Below are 14934 nucleotides of genomic sequence, written 5' to 3'. Positions count from 1 at the left end.
CTTTTTTGCTGCGCGAGGGATCTTCGTTGCAGCATGCGGGATCTTTTTTTTTTTTTTTTTTTAGTTGCAGCATGTGGAATCTTTAGTTGTGGCATGAGAACTCTTCGTTGCAGCATGCAAACTCTTAGTTGCGGCATGTGGGATCTAGTTTCCTGACCAGGAATGGAACCCGGGCCCCCTGCATGTGGAGCGTGGAGTCTTAGCCACCGGACCACCAGGGAAGTCCCTGAACACATATTTCTTGGCTGTCTATTAGAGGCAAGCACTGTTCTAGGTTTTGGGGAAACCGGGGTTATCCAGGCAGGCAAGATACCTGCTCATTTAGAGCTATCATTGTGACTTGGGAAGTCAGACAATAATTTTACAGGTTGTTGAACAGGATTTTTCCTGTGGGCTTTGAATCTCTGCTGAAGATGCAAAGGCTAGAACAATAAGGACTATCTATTCTCACATGCCAAAGAGAAGTACTAGGCATCTTACTAAAGGCAGAACCAGTTCAACAACTACCAAGATACATCCCTGGATTCCAGCCTACGAATACAAAGGGATTGAAGAAAGTCATTGAGTCAGAGAACAGGTGCATCAGTAAGCAGGGCTGAGATTTCCCCTGAGGGTATTCCCCAAGCAAACCAAGTGAACAGGGCCCTAAGAAAACCAGTCATAGAGACTGGGGGCCTCCAAAGAAGAGGAAACTAGCATGACTCCCCATAACTCTGTCTCCACTGATGCTAGCTGAGGTGCTAGAAGCTGCAAGCACCCCAATGCACCAAAGCACAGCAAGAAAGTTCCTGGGAGAACCCAACCTATGTCTTTAGGAATTGGGGACGTACATAAATGAAGAGGCTTGTGTGCATTTTCTGTCTGGAGAAATCTGACCATGGAGACTGGCTGGAGTGGCCCTTATAACAGGAAGCGATGCAGCCAGCTCACCACTGGTTTGCTGGCATGGACAGGAAAGTCCCATGGGGAGTAGGGGACACAGGGAAATTGCCCAGAGAGTGCCTTGCTATGGTAGTGCAGGGTGGAGATCATGCAGAGAGCTCCCCAAGAACCCACAGATGTGCCCATGAAAGAGCCAGAGCTTGGCACCTGTCAGCCAAGGGCACCTGTCACACAGGACTTCACCATTGTCCCCCTAACACCTCTCCCCCAACCCTGATGTGGAGGAGCCACAGCAGAAAAGGAAGGTCAGAAAATCAGACCACACCCCACTCTCCCTAGTACATGATCTTGCGCCAGGGGACAGGCCTGTGGAGGGAGAGGAGGGGTATTAAATTGGATACGAGATTGATTAAATTGGATGAGGTTTTGATTTGGACAGAACCAGACTTTTTAGTGCCTGGAAATTGGTCTTAATTATAGAAACGAAACTGTTCTTGTGACTAACGGCGATGGGCAAGCCAAGGACTCTGCTTGAGATGCCATTAAGGGTGGAGAAGAGAAATTCACCATAATAATATGGTTGAAGGCAGTGAGAGGAGAAAAATAGAGCTGTTTCCTGATTGTTCCTCTTCAGGTTCAGCCCATTCAATAAATCAGTTATACAGGTAAACAAACAATTTCAACTACTCTAGAGCAATGAAGGTGAAACAGTGTTGTATTAGAAAGTGATGACTTGGGAGTGGGAAGACTGCTCTAGGTTGGGGGGTCAGGGATGGCCTCTCCAGGGGGTGATGTTTGAGCTGAGAGGTGAAGTGATGAGCGTGTCCTGTAAAACGTCCTGGAGATGAGTGTTTCGGGGAGAGGGAAGTGGGCATGAACTTAGCCTGTTCAAGGAGTAGAGAGGAGGCCAGTGCAGCTGCGGTGTGGTGAGTGCCCCAGCAAGAGGTGAGATAGATCAGACAGGGGGCCAGTCCTGCAGGGCTCTGGAGGCCAAGGTCAGGATTTGAGGCTGTTTTCAGCATTAGACTGGGTCTGTCCTTTGTGTGGTGTGGGTCCTTATAAACTGGTGCCTTCCTGCCTGCTCGGTCCCTCTGCCTCTCCAGGAAGCAGTAGGCTGCAGAAATGCAGGGGCGGGGTGGGGTGCTTGGGGGAGGCAGCCATGGTTGCCAGGCCTTTAGACTTTAGGGCAGGGGGCCATGGTGTGAGTGATGAGCTGATTGTTGGGGGTACTAAGATGGGTGGCCGTTGGCATTCTAGCACCCCTGCCCTCTCCCTGCCAACACGAGAAGATGTGAGCACACTCACTGCATCAATCAGAAGCTCATCGAATCCCGAGGGAGTGAGGGGCTGGATGGGAATCTAGGAAATGGATCTGAGCCGCAGGCTGGAGGACTGGATTTCATTCACTTCTTGGACACACGCTGTCTCCTTGAGTGACCTTATTCCAGATCCTCCATGTTTATTCCCCTGTGGAAGAGCAGACACCTCTTGTAGGATCCGCCGCCATCAACGCCTCAGGCCTAGGCTCGATCCTGACGCAGCAGGAAGGGGATTAAGATCAAGGAGCTAAGGCGGCTAGCAGCGACAGGTCTCTGCCGCCCGCAGGGTAGCCAAGGACGCGGCCTAGTCCACTAGAGGGCGCGCGCCCCCAGGGGACCTTCCAGCGCTCCCGCGTCCCACGGCGGCGGAGGCAGGCGAGCTGCCCCGTGCTGTCCCAGCTCTAGCCGCAACCCCGGCCGACGCCCCCAGTGGCTCGGGCGGGAAGCGAAGGGTCCGGGGCCCGGCCTTTGGGTCCTGTCTCTGTCATGCCGTTCTTCGTACCTCTCCTGACCTCCTTCAGACCTTCGAGGCTGCAGCCTTGGTCATCGAACAGGGAGTTTGTCCCTGAGGTTAGGGGCGGGAGATAAACTCTGGACAGGTCAGCAGTTCAGTTTGCCCAGGACAAGAGAAAGGTGGCTTGGGTGCCCCTGTCCCGGCAGGCGTCATCTCGCCTACTAGCCCTCGGGCCGGCCCTGCGTCGCCCCCAGCTCCTCACGGGTTAACACCCCTCGCCGCCCGCTCGCTTCCCAGTGCCAAAGTGGGTGTTGCTGGAATTCCTCTCTCCCTCTCCCGTAATGAGGGGGCTGAGCTGTCCCTCCGAGGAGGGGGCACGGTGTGGATAAAAGAGACGAAAAATCGGGGGGAGATTTCCAAAAATAAAACCCTCCGGTTCCCATTCAGAAGGCTACAGTGACGGGGAGAAGGCGCGGCGGTGCGACAGCGGTGCCCACCCAGCTAGAGACGGAGCGCGGCCGCCGGGCTCATTGCACGCAGCCCCGGGCCGCTCCAGCAGCCTGGCCCTCGCTCCACGGAGAGCCTGGCCCGCAGTCTGATTCGGGGCCCCCTAGACGGGGAGAGGCGGGCCACCGAGAGGGGACCGGAGCGCAGCCAGAGGGCGGCCGGGCGCACAGACTGCGAGCCCCGGGGCAGTTACCCGCGCGCGCCGCTTTCCGGGCGCCCCAGCGCCATGAGGCTCCCAACCACCACCCGCTGCCCCGGGCGCGTCCTTCGGAACCCCTGGAGGAGCTTCTTGCCTCTCACCCTGGCTCTCTTCGTGGGCATGGGTCATGCTCAGAGGGACCCGTTGGGCAGATACGAGCCGGCTGGAAGGGACGCGAGTCGGCTGCGGCGCCCCGGGGGCAGCCACCCCGCAGCGGATACAGCCAAGGTGTACAGTCTGTTCCGGGAGCAGAACGTGCCCGTTCCGGGTTTGCCGCCCGCGGAGCGGCCCCAACCTGCCTGGGGGAGCCCCAGCAGGCCCGCCGAGGCGGAGGCCAGGAGGTCGCCCCGCGCGCAGCAGCCGCGGCGAGTCCAGCCACCTGCGCAGACCTGGAGAAGCCGGCCCCTGAGCCAGCAGCAGTCCGCACCCCGGGCCCAGGCCCCCCCGGCTCTCCCGCGCCTCGGGACCGCGCAGCGGCCGCGGGCTGCGCGAGGGCGGCTAACGGGGTGAGCACTGGAGAGGGAAGCATGGGGGCTGGGGGAGCGAGGGCCGGTCTCCCGTACGCTCGTTCGTGGAGGGATGTGCTGGCTAGAGGACAGGGCGCCGGGCTCTGCCTTTCGTCCCTCTGTCCTCAGTACTGCGGAGGAACAGACCGAGGTCCCGGAGCTGGGGCTCCATCTGACCCACTCTCAAAGAGTTGAGAGGAAAGAGAAACATCATCCACACCCTTTCGTACCAGCTCGCCCAGACCCGACGTTAATCCTTTCCCAAGGCGCCAGAGCATTCGCCCGCTCTCCTCCCTCCCGCCTCCAACCGGTGCCTGCTGACGCCCGTAGCGGTGCGGGGATCTGAAAGGGATCGGGGAGAGGGCAGCGGGGTGGGCGTTCCACGCGCTTGAGGCCCAGGGGAAGCTGAGCGGGCGTAGAGCGCGGGTAGGTGGAGGACGTCGGGGGCTCCAGAGCGCGAGGGCAGATGCATCTCCAGGAAGGAGGTTGGCAGCAAAGCCTGCGCGGGGGAACGAGTCTGTGGGTTGCGGCAGAGGTCGGCCTGGGCCCGCGGATGGCTGGACGTGGAAGTGGGCATGGGATCGGGGGCACTTTGGGCAGGAAGCCTGCTCGCGATGTGGCTGTGGCACTGTGGGTCCGTGGGGGAGTGGGTCTGTGTGTGCCCCTATGCAGCTAGGTGTCAGCGCGACTCGCGCACTTTGCGGGGCTAAGTCTCCCCCTACCCTGAGACGACCAGCTGCTTGCCGGGGGCTCCCTCGCAGCGTGGGAGAGGTTCCCCAGTAACCCCCGGCCCCGCTGAAGATCCTCATGGCTGCGGGAGGCTCAGTCTTGCCTGAGTAGGACAGGTATCTCCAGAATGGAGGGCACTGGAGGCCCGGGCAGTGTGGGGATGCGTGGGGACACCATCGGGGAGGCTGGGAAGGAAGCTGGCAGCCCTTCTCGGCTTGGGCCCTATTTGCCAGTTGGGTTCAGTCCCCTGGCTCATAGCGTGAAGGACACTGCAACCCCTGTTCTACTCCCGAGGATATTCTTACTGCCTCTCCACTCACTATTTTCCTAGGCTGCAGCACTCTTCTCCTGTATTTCTCTGCTTAGAGAGACCTTCCTGACTACTCCTGCCCCACCCTCTCTCTTCCTTCACCCTGCTCTACGTTTCTTCATAGCACTTATTCCCATTGGACATATTATGTTTCTGTTTCTGCGTTTATGGTCTGGTCTCCCAGCCCACGCTAATGTAAGCTCTATAAAAAGAGAGGCTTTGTTTTGTGCATTGCTGTGTCACCGGTGCCTAGAACAGTGCTCGTATATAGTTGCTGCTTGTTAAGTATCTGCTGAGTGAGTGAATGAATTCCCCGCTGCCCTTGGAAGGCCCAGCTTAAGGCAGACAGAGTAGACCCGAGCACTGCCAAGTCGCTTACACAGAGGATCAGTCAGAGGGTGGTAATGGCCTGTGCAAGTGAATACATACTTCTTAAGAGCAAGTGTGCAGGGCCTGGGATAGGGGATTGGGCCCCGAGACAAAGACATTGTTCCTGCCAAGGAGGGCAACTCAATTACTTCAAATCGAATTGGAGAAATGGACAGATAGGCACTGGTGAACATGCTTTCTAGTAGCAGAAGCTTCATGTTAAGCATAAAGGAATGGACGGCTGTGGCTGACGAGCCTGGAGGAGAAGGAGGCCCTGGGGTTCGATGGGCAGCATGCGGGGAAGCAGAGGGGAAGTGGCAGGAGTGGGGTCCCGAGTTGTAGCACTGCCCAAAGACAAGGGCTTTTCACTGTTGGCACTGGCCTCGGGGCAGGACTGCACCCTGGTGTAGGGGAGCCACAGGGCTGAGGCTGGAGGCATAGGTTGAGCCGGATCATGGAGGAGCTTATACTGTCGGCGTTCGGGTGGGAGTTGGGGGGAGATGGGATAGTGGAGTGGGGGTGGGAGGGTGCACTCTTCGCAGTTGTGAAATGAGGTGGTGATGAGCAAAGCAGATTGTCACCCTGATAAGGCTGGTAGATGTACACAGGTGTGTAAGGACCTGGGCTGGCTGCCACCCACAATCACTTGCCATATACAGGTGCACACATCACATCACATGCTGGGGTGGCTCCTCCCCCAGATTATTTTCTGCAGCTTTGATAAAGGGTGGGTTCCTCTGGCACTGCAGCTAGCCACTCCAAGTCATCTGGGGAGGGGCTGAGTGGCAGTCTTGTCCATCGGCTTCATCTCCCCAAGTCCATTCTAGCTCCTGGCTTCTGGCCAGGCTGGCCTCTCTGGCAGTTGCCTTGTGAATTGCTCAGGGCCAAGGACTAAGTGCCACCTGCTGGTAAAGCTTGGAATTGCATCACCACTACTGGGGATTCTTCATTCAACAAACGTTTGGAAGGTCTCCTATATGCCCGGCACTTTGCTGGACCATGGGGATACAGCAGTGGCCAAGACAGCCTCTGTCTCCGTGGAACTTGCAATGTAGTGGGGTTTTATTGCACATAATGAAGATTTTAAGTGTGCGCCAGGCACAGTGCTAGGTGTCTGGGACACAGTGTAACCAGAGCAGAAAATTCTTGCACTATTGAAATTCACAGTCCACAGGGGACATTTTAAGCCATTGTTCCCCAGCATTCAGTGTTTCTTAAGCTTAGCCTCACAGCATACCACCTTAATAATATTTTCCTCTATCTTTTCCTCCTTGTTCTATTATTTTCTTAAATTTATAAACTTAAATTTATAAACTGTTAAAATAATACTTTATTAAAATAAAATAAAGTATTTTATATTATGAAGTTTTATACAAACCTACAAAAAGTATTGGAAATAATACAACTAACAATCCAGCTTTTTCAAACCTTAATATTTGGGCCTATTTTGCTTCTGATATTTTTAGTCGAAATATCGTCTATAAATTTGTCTCCCTCTCTCCCCAGAGCTAACCACCACCTTGAATTTACCCATGATTCCAATCTAGGTTTTTATAGATGCATGCATCCGTAACATATACAATATTGTTTTGCATATTTTAAACTTAGATAAGTGGTGCTATGCTGCATTATCCCTCTAAAATTTGCTTTTCCAATCCTCATTAGATGTTTGAAATTTAACTACATTAATATAATCAGCTCAAGTTTATTCATTTTAATTGTTGGTCATTATGTCATTGTCTGAATATACCACAGTTTATTTATCCATCCTTCTGTTTTGGGACACTTAGATGAGTTACATATTTTGGTATTACAAACAGTGCTTGGCATTTTTCTACATAAGTAAATCCATTTTCAAGGACACTTTGTATCACTATCATAAGCTGAAAATAGTACCACTTGTCATAAAGAGGAAACTGTAGGAAAACTGAAATGAAAACAAAATGTTCTCAAAGTCTAGTCAAATACAATTATCATAGGAAGTTCAGCCCCGTAGTTCTCCCTACTGGAAATGGCAATTGGCAAGGGCTGGAGAGAGAACCTGGCGTGAAGACCCAACCTCCGACAGAGATTTTTTCCCACTGGTCTAATCACACTAGAACGATCACTAAAAAGGGAATCACTTTCTCGCTGTGTGATTCAGCATTGCTGCATGTTGTGATTATGGAAACGTCACACTTCCTTTCCTACCAGAAGGGTGTTGGGAAACATTGGATTAAGTGAAACAAAGAGGTATTAAAAGTACACCACATGTCAGCCACTGTGTTAGACTCTAGGGGCACAAAGAGGAATAAGAAAGAGCCCTCAAGGTACTCAAGACAGAGACATACACCAACAGCCTGAGGTAATCAGTGCTAAATGGTGTGGCGGCTGGAGAATGGGGAAGGCTGGGTAGATGGCAAGGGAGGTTTCACACAAAGGAGGTGACGTTTCATCTGGAAGTCTTGGAGCGAGCCACGGATCTCCGTCGGCAAAGGAGAGAGGGAAGGCAGTCTAGGCAGAGAGAGCAGCTTAAGCAAGGGCATCAAAACGTGCCCACACACAGTGCAGCTGGGGGACAACAAACTTCGTATATCTGGAGGATCATAGTTTTGGTTGTAGGTGGCCATGGAGATAAGGGGGGAAGGGGAGCAATTAGACTCCACAGGCAGGAGGGGTCCGGTTGGCTTTGTAGAGGCCAGTGGAGAGCCTTGAGGCGTCTATAACAAAGGACCAGTATGACCAGATTTGTTCCAGGTGGAACAGCAGCTGTCCTAGGCTGTTAGCCAGATGGGTTGGGCAATGATGTTGGATACTGGGCTAATGTTTGCTGAGTGGTGTGGCCTGGAAGGCTGGGCTTACATAATCTCTGAGTCGTATCTTCCAGAGACTCAGAGCCACTGAGTCTTTGGCCCCAGCTAGTCAGGCTCATTTGCTCTCTCCAGATAGCCAGAGCTCACGGAATGGTCATCTCCCATCGGGCACCTCCCTGAGCCTGTACCCAAGACTCTGGCTGGGCTCCTGTATCCCTCTTGAGTGCCCGCTTTGCCAAGCCCTGCCCCCCTGCTTGGCATCTTTGATTCTGACCAGTTCTCACTGTGGCCCCGACGGCCTTGAGGGCTCTACCGTGGTCAGCAGGGCATGCCGAGCTGCTGCCTTCCTACAGTCAGCTCCGTAGCCATTCTGAAGGCATCTAGGGTACCAGCAGGCTCAGGGGGGCCTCCTTGAGCTGGGCTCCACGCCATGACCTCTCAGCCAGGTGGGCCCCTCAGTCCGTGCTCTCTGGACTCCCACAGACCCTAGTTTTTAGAAAACTCCCAGGGCATGCTGTCTGCTTCCTTCTCAAAGACCTCTCAGGCCTCTAAGAGGCCTTGCCACCACCACAGGGGGTAATGACTCACCAATGGGTGGGTAGTCCCCCCTCCCACCAGGGCACACACTCAGAAGCCCTGGCTGTGAGGACCAGCCCCTTCCCCAGAACCTAGTGACTTGGGCCCTGATGGGGAATAGGCAGCGGTGCAGAGGGGCTTCGAGGTGGCTGAAATGGCACAGCCCTTGGGTGGGAGGGCATTCTGGGGCCTCCCTGGGAGGCAGCTCCCCACAGCTTTGGGCCAAAGGGCCAGGAATGGGCCTCAGCTTTTTCAAGCTGAAGGAATTTATTTTGAATGTTTCATAAGGTTTCAAAAATCACACGAGCTTTGGGGGCCACACAAGTGTCAAACCAACTCCTAAGTGGGACCAGATGCTCACCACGCCGTCCACGAAGGTCACAGGAAGGGCCCCCTGGTGTGTCCTTCACCCCACTCTTGGGCTCCGTACCTCTGCTGCCCCGCTCACCCTGAGCTTCAGCGAGCGCTGAGTAGAGAATTTCTGATGGTAATGATGGGGTCTGTGAAGCAGAGCCAGGCCCAGCCTGAGCTGAGAAGTCAGGGCCCCAGAGGTCTTCTCCAGATAGAGCCCTTCTCGGGAAGTCACCTCCGTCCGGGCATTTGGTTTTAGATCGACAGTCAGGGTGGGTGAAGGATACTGGTGCTGCAGGGGCCTCACTCCACACCTGAGGGCAGAGTTCGGGTGAGTTAGGTGAGTAGCCCTGGTGGCAACTGCTGGTCAGTGTCTCCTGCAGGTGTCTGGGTGCCAGCCCTAAGGAGTAGCTGGGGGAAGGGCTATCTCCCACCGAGTAAGTTCCATCAGCCTGCCCCAGTAAAAAGCGTGCTCACCGTGCAGTGCAACTTATCCCGAGTCCCCAGCCCCATCTTCCTACCAGCTTGCCACTCCCTCAGCTCCTCTTAAAGAGAAATTCTGGAGCTCCGGCTCCTTCTGTCCCAGCCAGTGCTCCGTCTGACCGTGCACCAGCCTGCCAGAGGGCTGAGGCTCCTCCCAGTGTGCATGTGTTGGCAGGTGCTGCACATGTATGTCCTTAAGGCTGTTTTGGGTACGTTTTCCAGCTTCCCTTGGATTATCAGCGTTTGTTGGCAAGGGCCATGGTGATAATTTTTTGGTGAGAGGCCATGCGGAGCTGGAGCGTGACTTAGAGTTGGGTCAACTGAGGTTTGAATCTGGCTCTGACATTTACTTATTGTTTAGTCTTGGAAAGTGACTGAGACACTCTGAACTGGCTTTTTGATCATCTTCGTGATCCCTGTGCCAGTGTGTTGGGGGCTATATATCCTATCTCATTTAATCCTCACAACAGCGTTAAGCAGGTATTATTATCTCCATTGTACAGATGAAAAGAATGAGGCTTCCCGAGCTCATGCAGAGAATGGCAGAGTCAGGATTCAATCTTAGATGTGAAGGAGCCCAAAGCGCCTGCCCATGGGCCACGAGGCCTCCCTAGAGAAGGGGGACAGTGCCCAGCCTGGCAGAGTTCCCCCAGGCCCTGCCTGTAGAGGGTGGGACCGTCAGTAGGGCTCTGTGAATAGTCGCGCTCTGAGCACCCTACGCTGACCCTGTTTTGGTGACCCCGCAGGAGGAATGTCTGCGGGGGACAGTGCTGCCCAGGATGGACAACAGCAAACAGTACCAACCACTGTATCAAACGTGAGTGCCTCCACTGCATCCACCCTCTCCCTATCTCTGCCTTGAGCTGGGCGGGGCATGGGGACTCCAGAATCTGTGCGGGGAGCACAAGCGTCTTCCCCAATCTGTCTCCTGAGCAGGTAGCCCCTTTCCAGGGGGGAGGCAGTGGAAGAGAGGAGATTGAAAAATGCCTCCAGGGCATTCCCTGGTGGTCTGGTGGTTAGGACTGGCGCTTTCATTGCCAAGGGCCTGGGTTCAATCCCTGGTTGGGGAACTAAGATCCCACAAGCTGCACGGCATGGCGAAAAAAAAAAAGGCTCCAACTGAAGATGACTTTTCAAATAAAATCCCCTCTCTTGTTTGTAAAGTTTCCTGTATTCCCCACCTGCTGCTCCACTGTGTTGGGGCTCCTCCCCAACTTGCCCTGTGGTGCTCACATACCCCTGTGGTCTGCGGAACACACCTGGCCCCAGAGCCTCTGCATCGCACATTCCTGGGGGGACCACTCCCAGCGCCATGCTAGGGGAGTCCACCTCTGCTCTGGCCCCTGGCCCCTGGCGGGCATCCTACCAGGACGGTCAGATGAGGCTTTGATCCTGTGTCTGGAGCAGTCTTCCTTTCAACCACTCCAAAGCCTGGCAGGCTGGCCCAGATGAGAAAAAAGAGGGTAGTCATCTTAGTTATGTGGAGACCAAGGAGTGAGGTAGGAATAGCCGGGCTCTGTGCCCTAGCCTCCACTGGTGGTACCCTCGGAGGAGGTGACAGCAACACGAGAGCCAGGAGCTATGCAGCTCTGTGCAAGACTCACTTCACACGTCCTGTGGGGCGGGGAGAGCCACTCACCTTTTGGCAGGTGAGGAAACTGGGGCACAGACAAGTCACGTGCTCAAGGTCACATGGCCTAGAAATGGCAGGATATGAACTCAGGTAACCTGACTCTAGGGTCCCTCTTCTTTTTTTTTTTTTTTTTTGGCGGTACATGGGCCTCTCACTGTTGTGGCCTCTCCCATTTCGGAGCACAGGCTCCGGACGCGCAGGCTCAGCGGCCATGGCCCACGGGCCCAGCCACTCCGCGGCATGTGGGATCTTCCCAGACCGGGGCACGAACCCGTGTCCCCTGCATTGGCAGGCGGACTCTCAACCACTGCGCCACCAGGGAAGCCCAAGTGTCGCTCTTCTTAATCTCCACACTCTGCTGCCAGATATCTTACCTCATCTTCCTGGACCTCACTTTCTGCATCTGTGAACTGGGGATGGCCGTGTACTGCTGTTTCCTTTTTGACTCCTCCTCTACCTCCTATTACTACTACCACCATCACCTCTACCATTACTACTACTACTGTTACCTCTACTACCATCACTACTGCTACAGCTGCTGCTGCTACCACTACTACCACCATTACTACTATAACAATGACTACTACTGCTAGCTAACAGCCGAGGATTTACTATACGCCCAACACTGCGCTAAGCTCTTCACATACGTCACCTTAGTTGTCTTCCAATCCTATAACATGAGTATTTACGGATCATCTATCCTACTTATAGTCGAGGAAACTGAGGCTCAGCTTGGTTAGGAAATGTGCCCAAGGAGACAGTAGTACTCCGAGTCCTGGAGCTGAGGCCTGGGGTGGGATGTGGGGCTGGAGGTGAAGAGGAGAGCCCCTAAGTTCTATTGAGCTTAGCAGAGAGTGTTGCTGAGGTTTGAGTTGAGGTTGGGGAGGGTGGCTTCAGGGCGGGTGGGCATGGGCCTCGCTCTGGCCCTTCAGCCCTGAAGGTTCTCAGTTTCCTAACTTTCTCATGACTTTCCAGCGTCATTCTCTGCCAATCTGGAGTTTCAACACTGGAAACTCGAGGTTGGGTGAGTCTGCAGCTTGTCAGAACTGACGTGCATGTGCACCCTCGTGCCCTGATCCGGGGGTGCCGCTCCAGCCTGCTGTCGGTATCCACTCCACCCCGGGGGGCCTCAGCCCCATTGTTTCTCTCCCCGGCCCTCCGCTGCTCCCCTGGTCATACCTGTGGCCCTGGCACACGGGCTGGCAGCGCTCCTGGAGGAATTGCCACTGGGCGTTAGCCTTTCCCACACGAAGCTGGCTCCACACTGAAGGCCTGTGTGCTAATTAGCTGGGCCCAGCGCTGTTTGCTTGTTGCTGTTTTGCTGCTAATGAGCTTGATGAGAACCACGTGGGCAGTGGGGTGTTGGCCCTGGATGGCTAGGTCCGGAGCTCTGTCAAATATGGGGCTCTTGGTCCCACGCCCTGTCAGCTGGCTCTCCTGCTTCCCCCGTGGTTTGCGTCTCCCTATCCCCTCCCCACAGCTGCCCTTCTGGCTGGAGCAGAGGCTGCCAACGCCGGGGAATGCTCATGACTCTGGCCTAGTGGTTTCTCACATGTGGGGTGCCTCTCCTGGCCTGGCCGCGGCAGGGGTGGTGACAGGGAGGGGTGTGTGACATCCCCCCAACTGCCAAGATTAAAGTCTAGTCCCAGAACAGTGTGGGGACTCAATCCATCCCCTGGTCTCTCCCAGATATCTGTAGGTCCAGCCCACTGCCCCTGCATAGCGAGTGATGGCCTTTGTCCCCTGGCCCACCCCCGACTCCCACTTGCCCCCTCTCACAGACTCCTAGGTTGCTGTAACATACCAGCCATCTCCTTAGCAGGCCCCTTTCTTCATCCCTGCGCAGTCACTGGACCTTGGGGACCCACTGTGTCTGCAGGTGTCCACTGCTAGAAGCCCAGCTGCTCTCTGCGCCCTGGAGGGGTCTGGAGCTGTGCCCCCATCTCCTCCTCTGGTCTTGCTATCTGCCTTTCCTTCTGCGGCTTTGCCAGCTCGCCACACAATTTGTGTGTTTACGTATTTGTGGAGGCAGCTGAGTGGGGCCTGCCAGCCCGCTCAGCTGAGGGGAAGCAATGTAGGGTGTGGGGTACCAGGGTCCTGTTTACAGTTAGGGCCTCTGGAAGACTGTCCCGTCTTCCCAGACTGGCTCGCCCCAGTGCACGCACAGCCTTTGGGAGGCTTCTGAAGGCTTACACTGGGGAAGAGGATTTGAAGAATTCTTCAGCTTCTTGTTTTATCTCGGCTTAGATGCACGGGGGCTGGGGCTGTTCTGGGGAGAAGTCTATTGAGGAGGGGGCTAGGTGGATTACCATCTTCCCCTCCCCCCAGCAGGAAGGCCCCAAGTTAAGAGCATGTGCTTTAGATTCTGGTGCCCGATTCAAGGCGTCATGGGTTTGAATCCCAGCTCTGTGTCCTCAGGCAAGTGCCTGGCCCTCTTCCAGCCACAGTGCCTCACCTGTTAAGTGGGTATAACAATCTTTATAGAGCTGTTTTTGAGAATGAATAATAATAACACACTGTAGCTCTTACAGTGTGTTCTGTGCGTCAGAACTTTATTATTAATTTTTCATCCTCACAACAGCCCTGTAAACTAGAGTTGATCTTTATCCCCACTTACAGATGAGGTTAACTATTTGTCCAAGTCACGCAGCTGGCAATCAGTAGAGCCTGGGTGTGAATCCAGGTAGCCTGCTCCAGAGGAGAGGGCTTAACACCGTGCTCCTGGGAAACGAGCACGTGTGTGTAGAGAGCCTGGAACATGGTAAGTTTAGTTGTTATTTTAACCTAGATCCAGGAGGCTGTGCTGCCTGCCTGTGTTTCAATGCCGACTCCATCACTTAGCTACAGGACCCTGGGCAAGTTGCTCAAGCTCTCTGTGCCTCAGTTTCTTTTCCTGTGAAACAGGACTAATATTAGTCCCTGCCTCAGAGAATTCTGAGGAACAAATGAGATAACTTAGGGCAAGTGTTTAGTTCAAGGCCTGGCACGTTCTGTGTGTTCTGTACATGTCTGGCCTTGCTGTTGCGAGCAGGGACTGTGTGTACCAGCCCACACCATGCAGCACAGTGGCAAGTGTTCACCGGATACAAGGTAAAGGCTCAACAAGAATGTACTGAATGACACAGGGCCTTTCCCAGGCCTGTGCAGAGAAGTCCCCTTCTGCTGCCCCAGATTCATCGGCCCTTTTGGAAAACTCCCCACGGTGCTCAGGAGACCCTGGAATGGCCTAGGCATTTGTGCTTGCCTTTTAGTCCCAAGCCTGTGTGCGCATGGGTCCATTAGAACCACATGCCTTCTAGGCCACAACTCAGTGCTGTGAAGACCCTCATCCCTCCTGATCTGGGCTTCTCCTGGGCTTCCCTGAGGGAGTTCCCCTGGCCCACCCATTCCAGCCCTGTAAATGACCCCACCCAAAGGGCAAGACTATAGCCACCCAACTTTGGAGCCAGAATCCCCGAGTTCAAACCCTTGCTCCATCATTTACTAGCATGGTGATCTCAGGCACATTGCTCGACTGCTCTAAGCCTCAGTTTCTCCGTATGTCAAATGAGGATCAGAATAGCACCTGTAGTAGTTATAAGAATCTACAGAGGAGATGTATGCAAAGAAATCGACCTCATAATGGTAAGTGCTGAACAAATGTTGGGGAAAAGGGTCAGGGCAGGGGTGGGATTTGCAGGTTCTTTACTGACTGGTTAGGAGCTGCCAGGAGCCAGAGGCTTGAGTCTACATATGGCTCATCTCTGGATGAACCATCCGATGAAACTCAGTAGCTGGTGGGAGTGGTGGAGAGGAAAGTGGAAGGGGTTAAGGGGAATAATCAC

At 54.5% G+C, this 14934-nt stretch overlaps 1 protein-coding gene across 7 annotated transcripts in view; it reads left to right on the top strand.

Moving 5' to 3' along the window:
* The first annotated feature begins 2989 nt into the window (after positions 1-2989).
* The window catches only part of LTBP2 (latent transforming growth factor beta binding protein 2), a 99867-nt gene continuing 87922 nt past the window's right edge, over positions 2990-14934 (top strand). For 3 of the 7 annotated variants that reach the window (XM_060295053.1, XM_030831720.2, XM_060295054.1), the window contains exons 1-2: positions 2990-3867; positions 10224-10294. In XM_060295053.1, coding sequence (XP_060151036.1) covers positions 3389-3867; positions 10224-10294 — 550 coding nt within the window. In that variant the 5' untranslated portion in view covers positions 2990-3388. Of the gene's footprint in view, positions 3868-10223; positions 10295-14934 lie in introns of those variants that run through there. The other 4 variants (XM_030831723.2, XM_030831721.2, XM_030831725.3 and 1 more) reach the window with 3 other exon arrangements.

This window comes from Globicephala melas, chromosome 2, assembly GCF_963455315.2.
Source record: "Globicephala melas chromosome 2, mGloMel1.2, whole genome shotgun sequence".
In the NCBI taxonomy this organism is placed as follows: domain Eukaryota; kingdom Metazoa; phylum Chordata; class Mammalia; order Artiodactyla; family Delphinidae; genus Globicephala; species Globicephala melas.
Note: the sequence above shows the minus strand (reverse complement) of the source record. Positions and strands in the feature narration are given on the sequence as shown.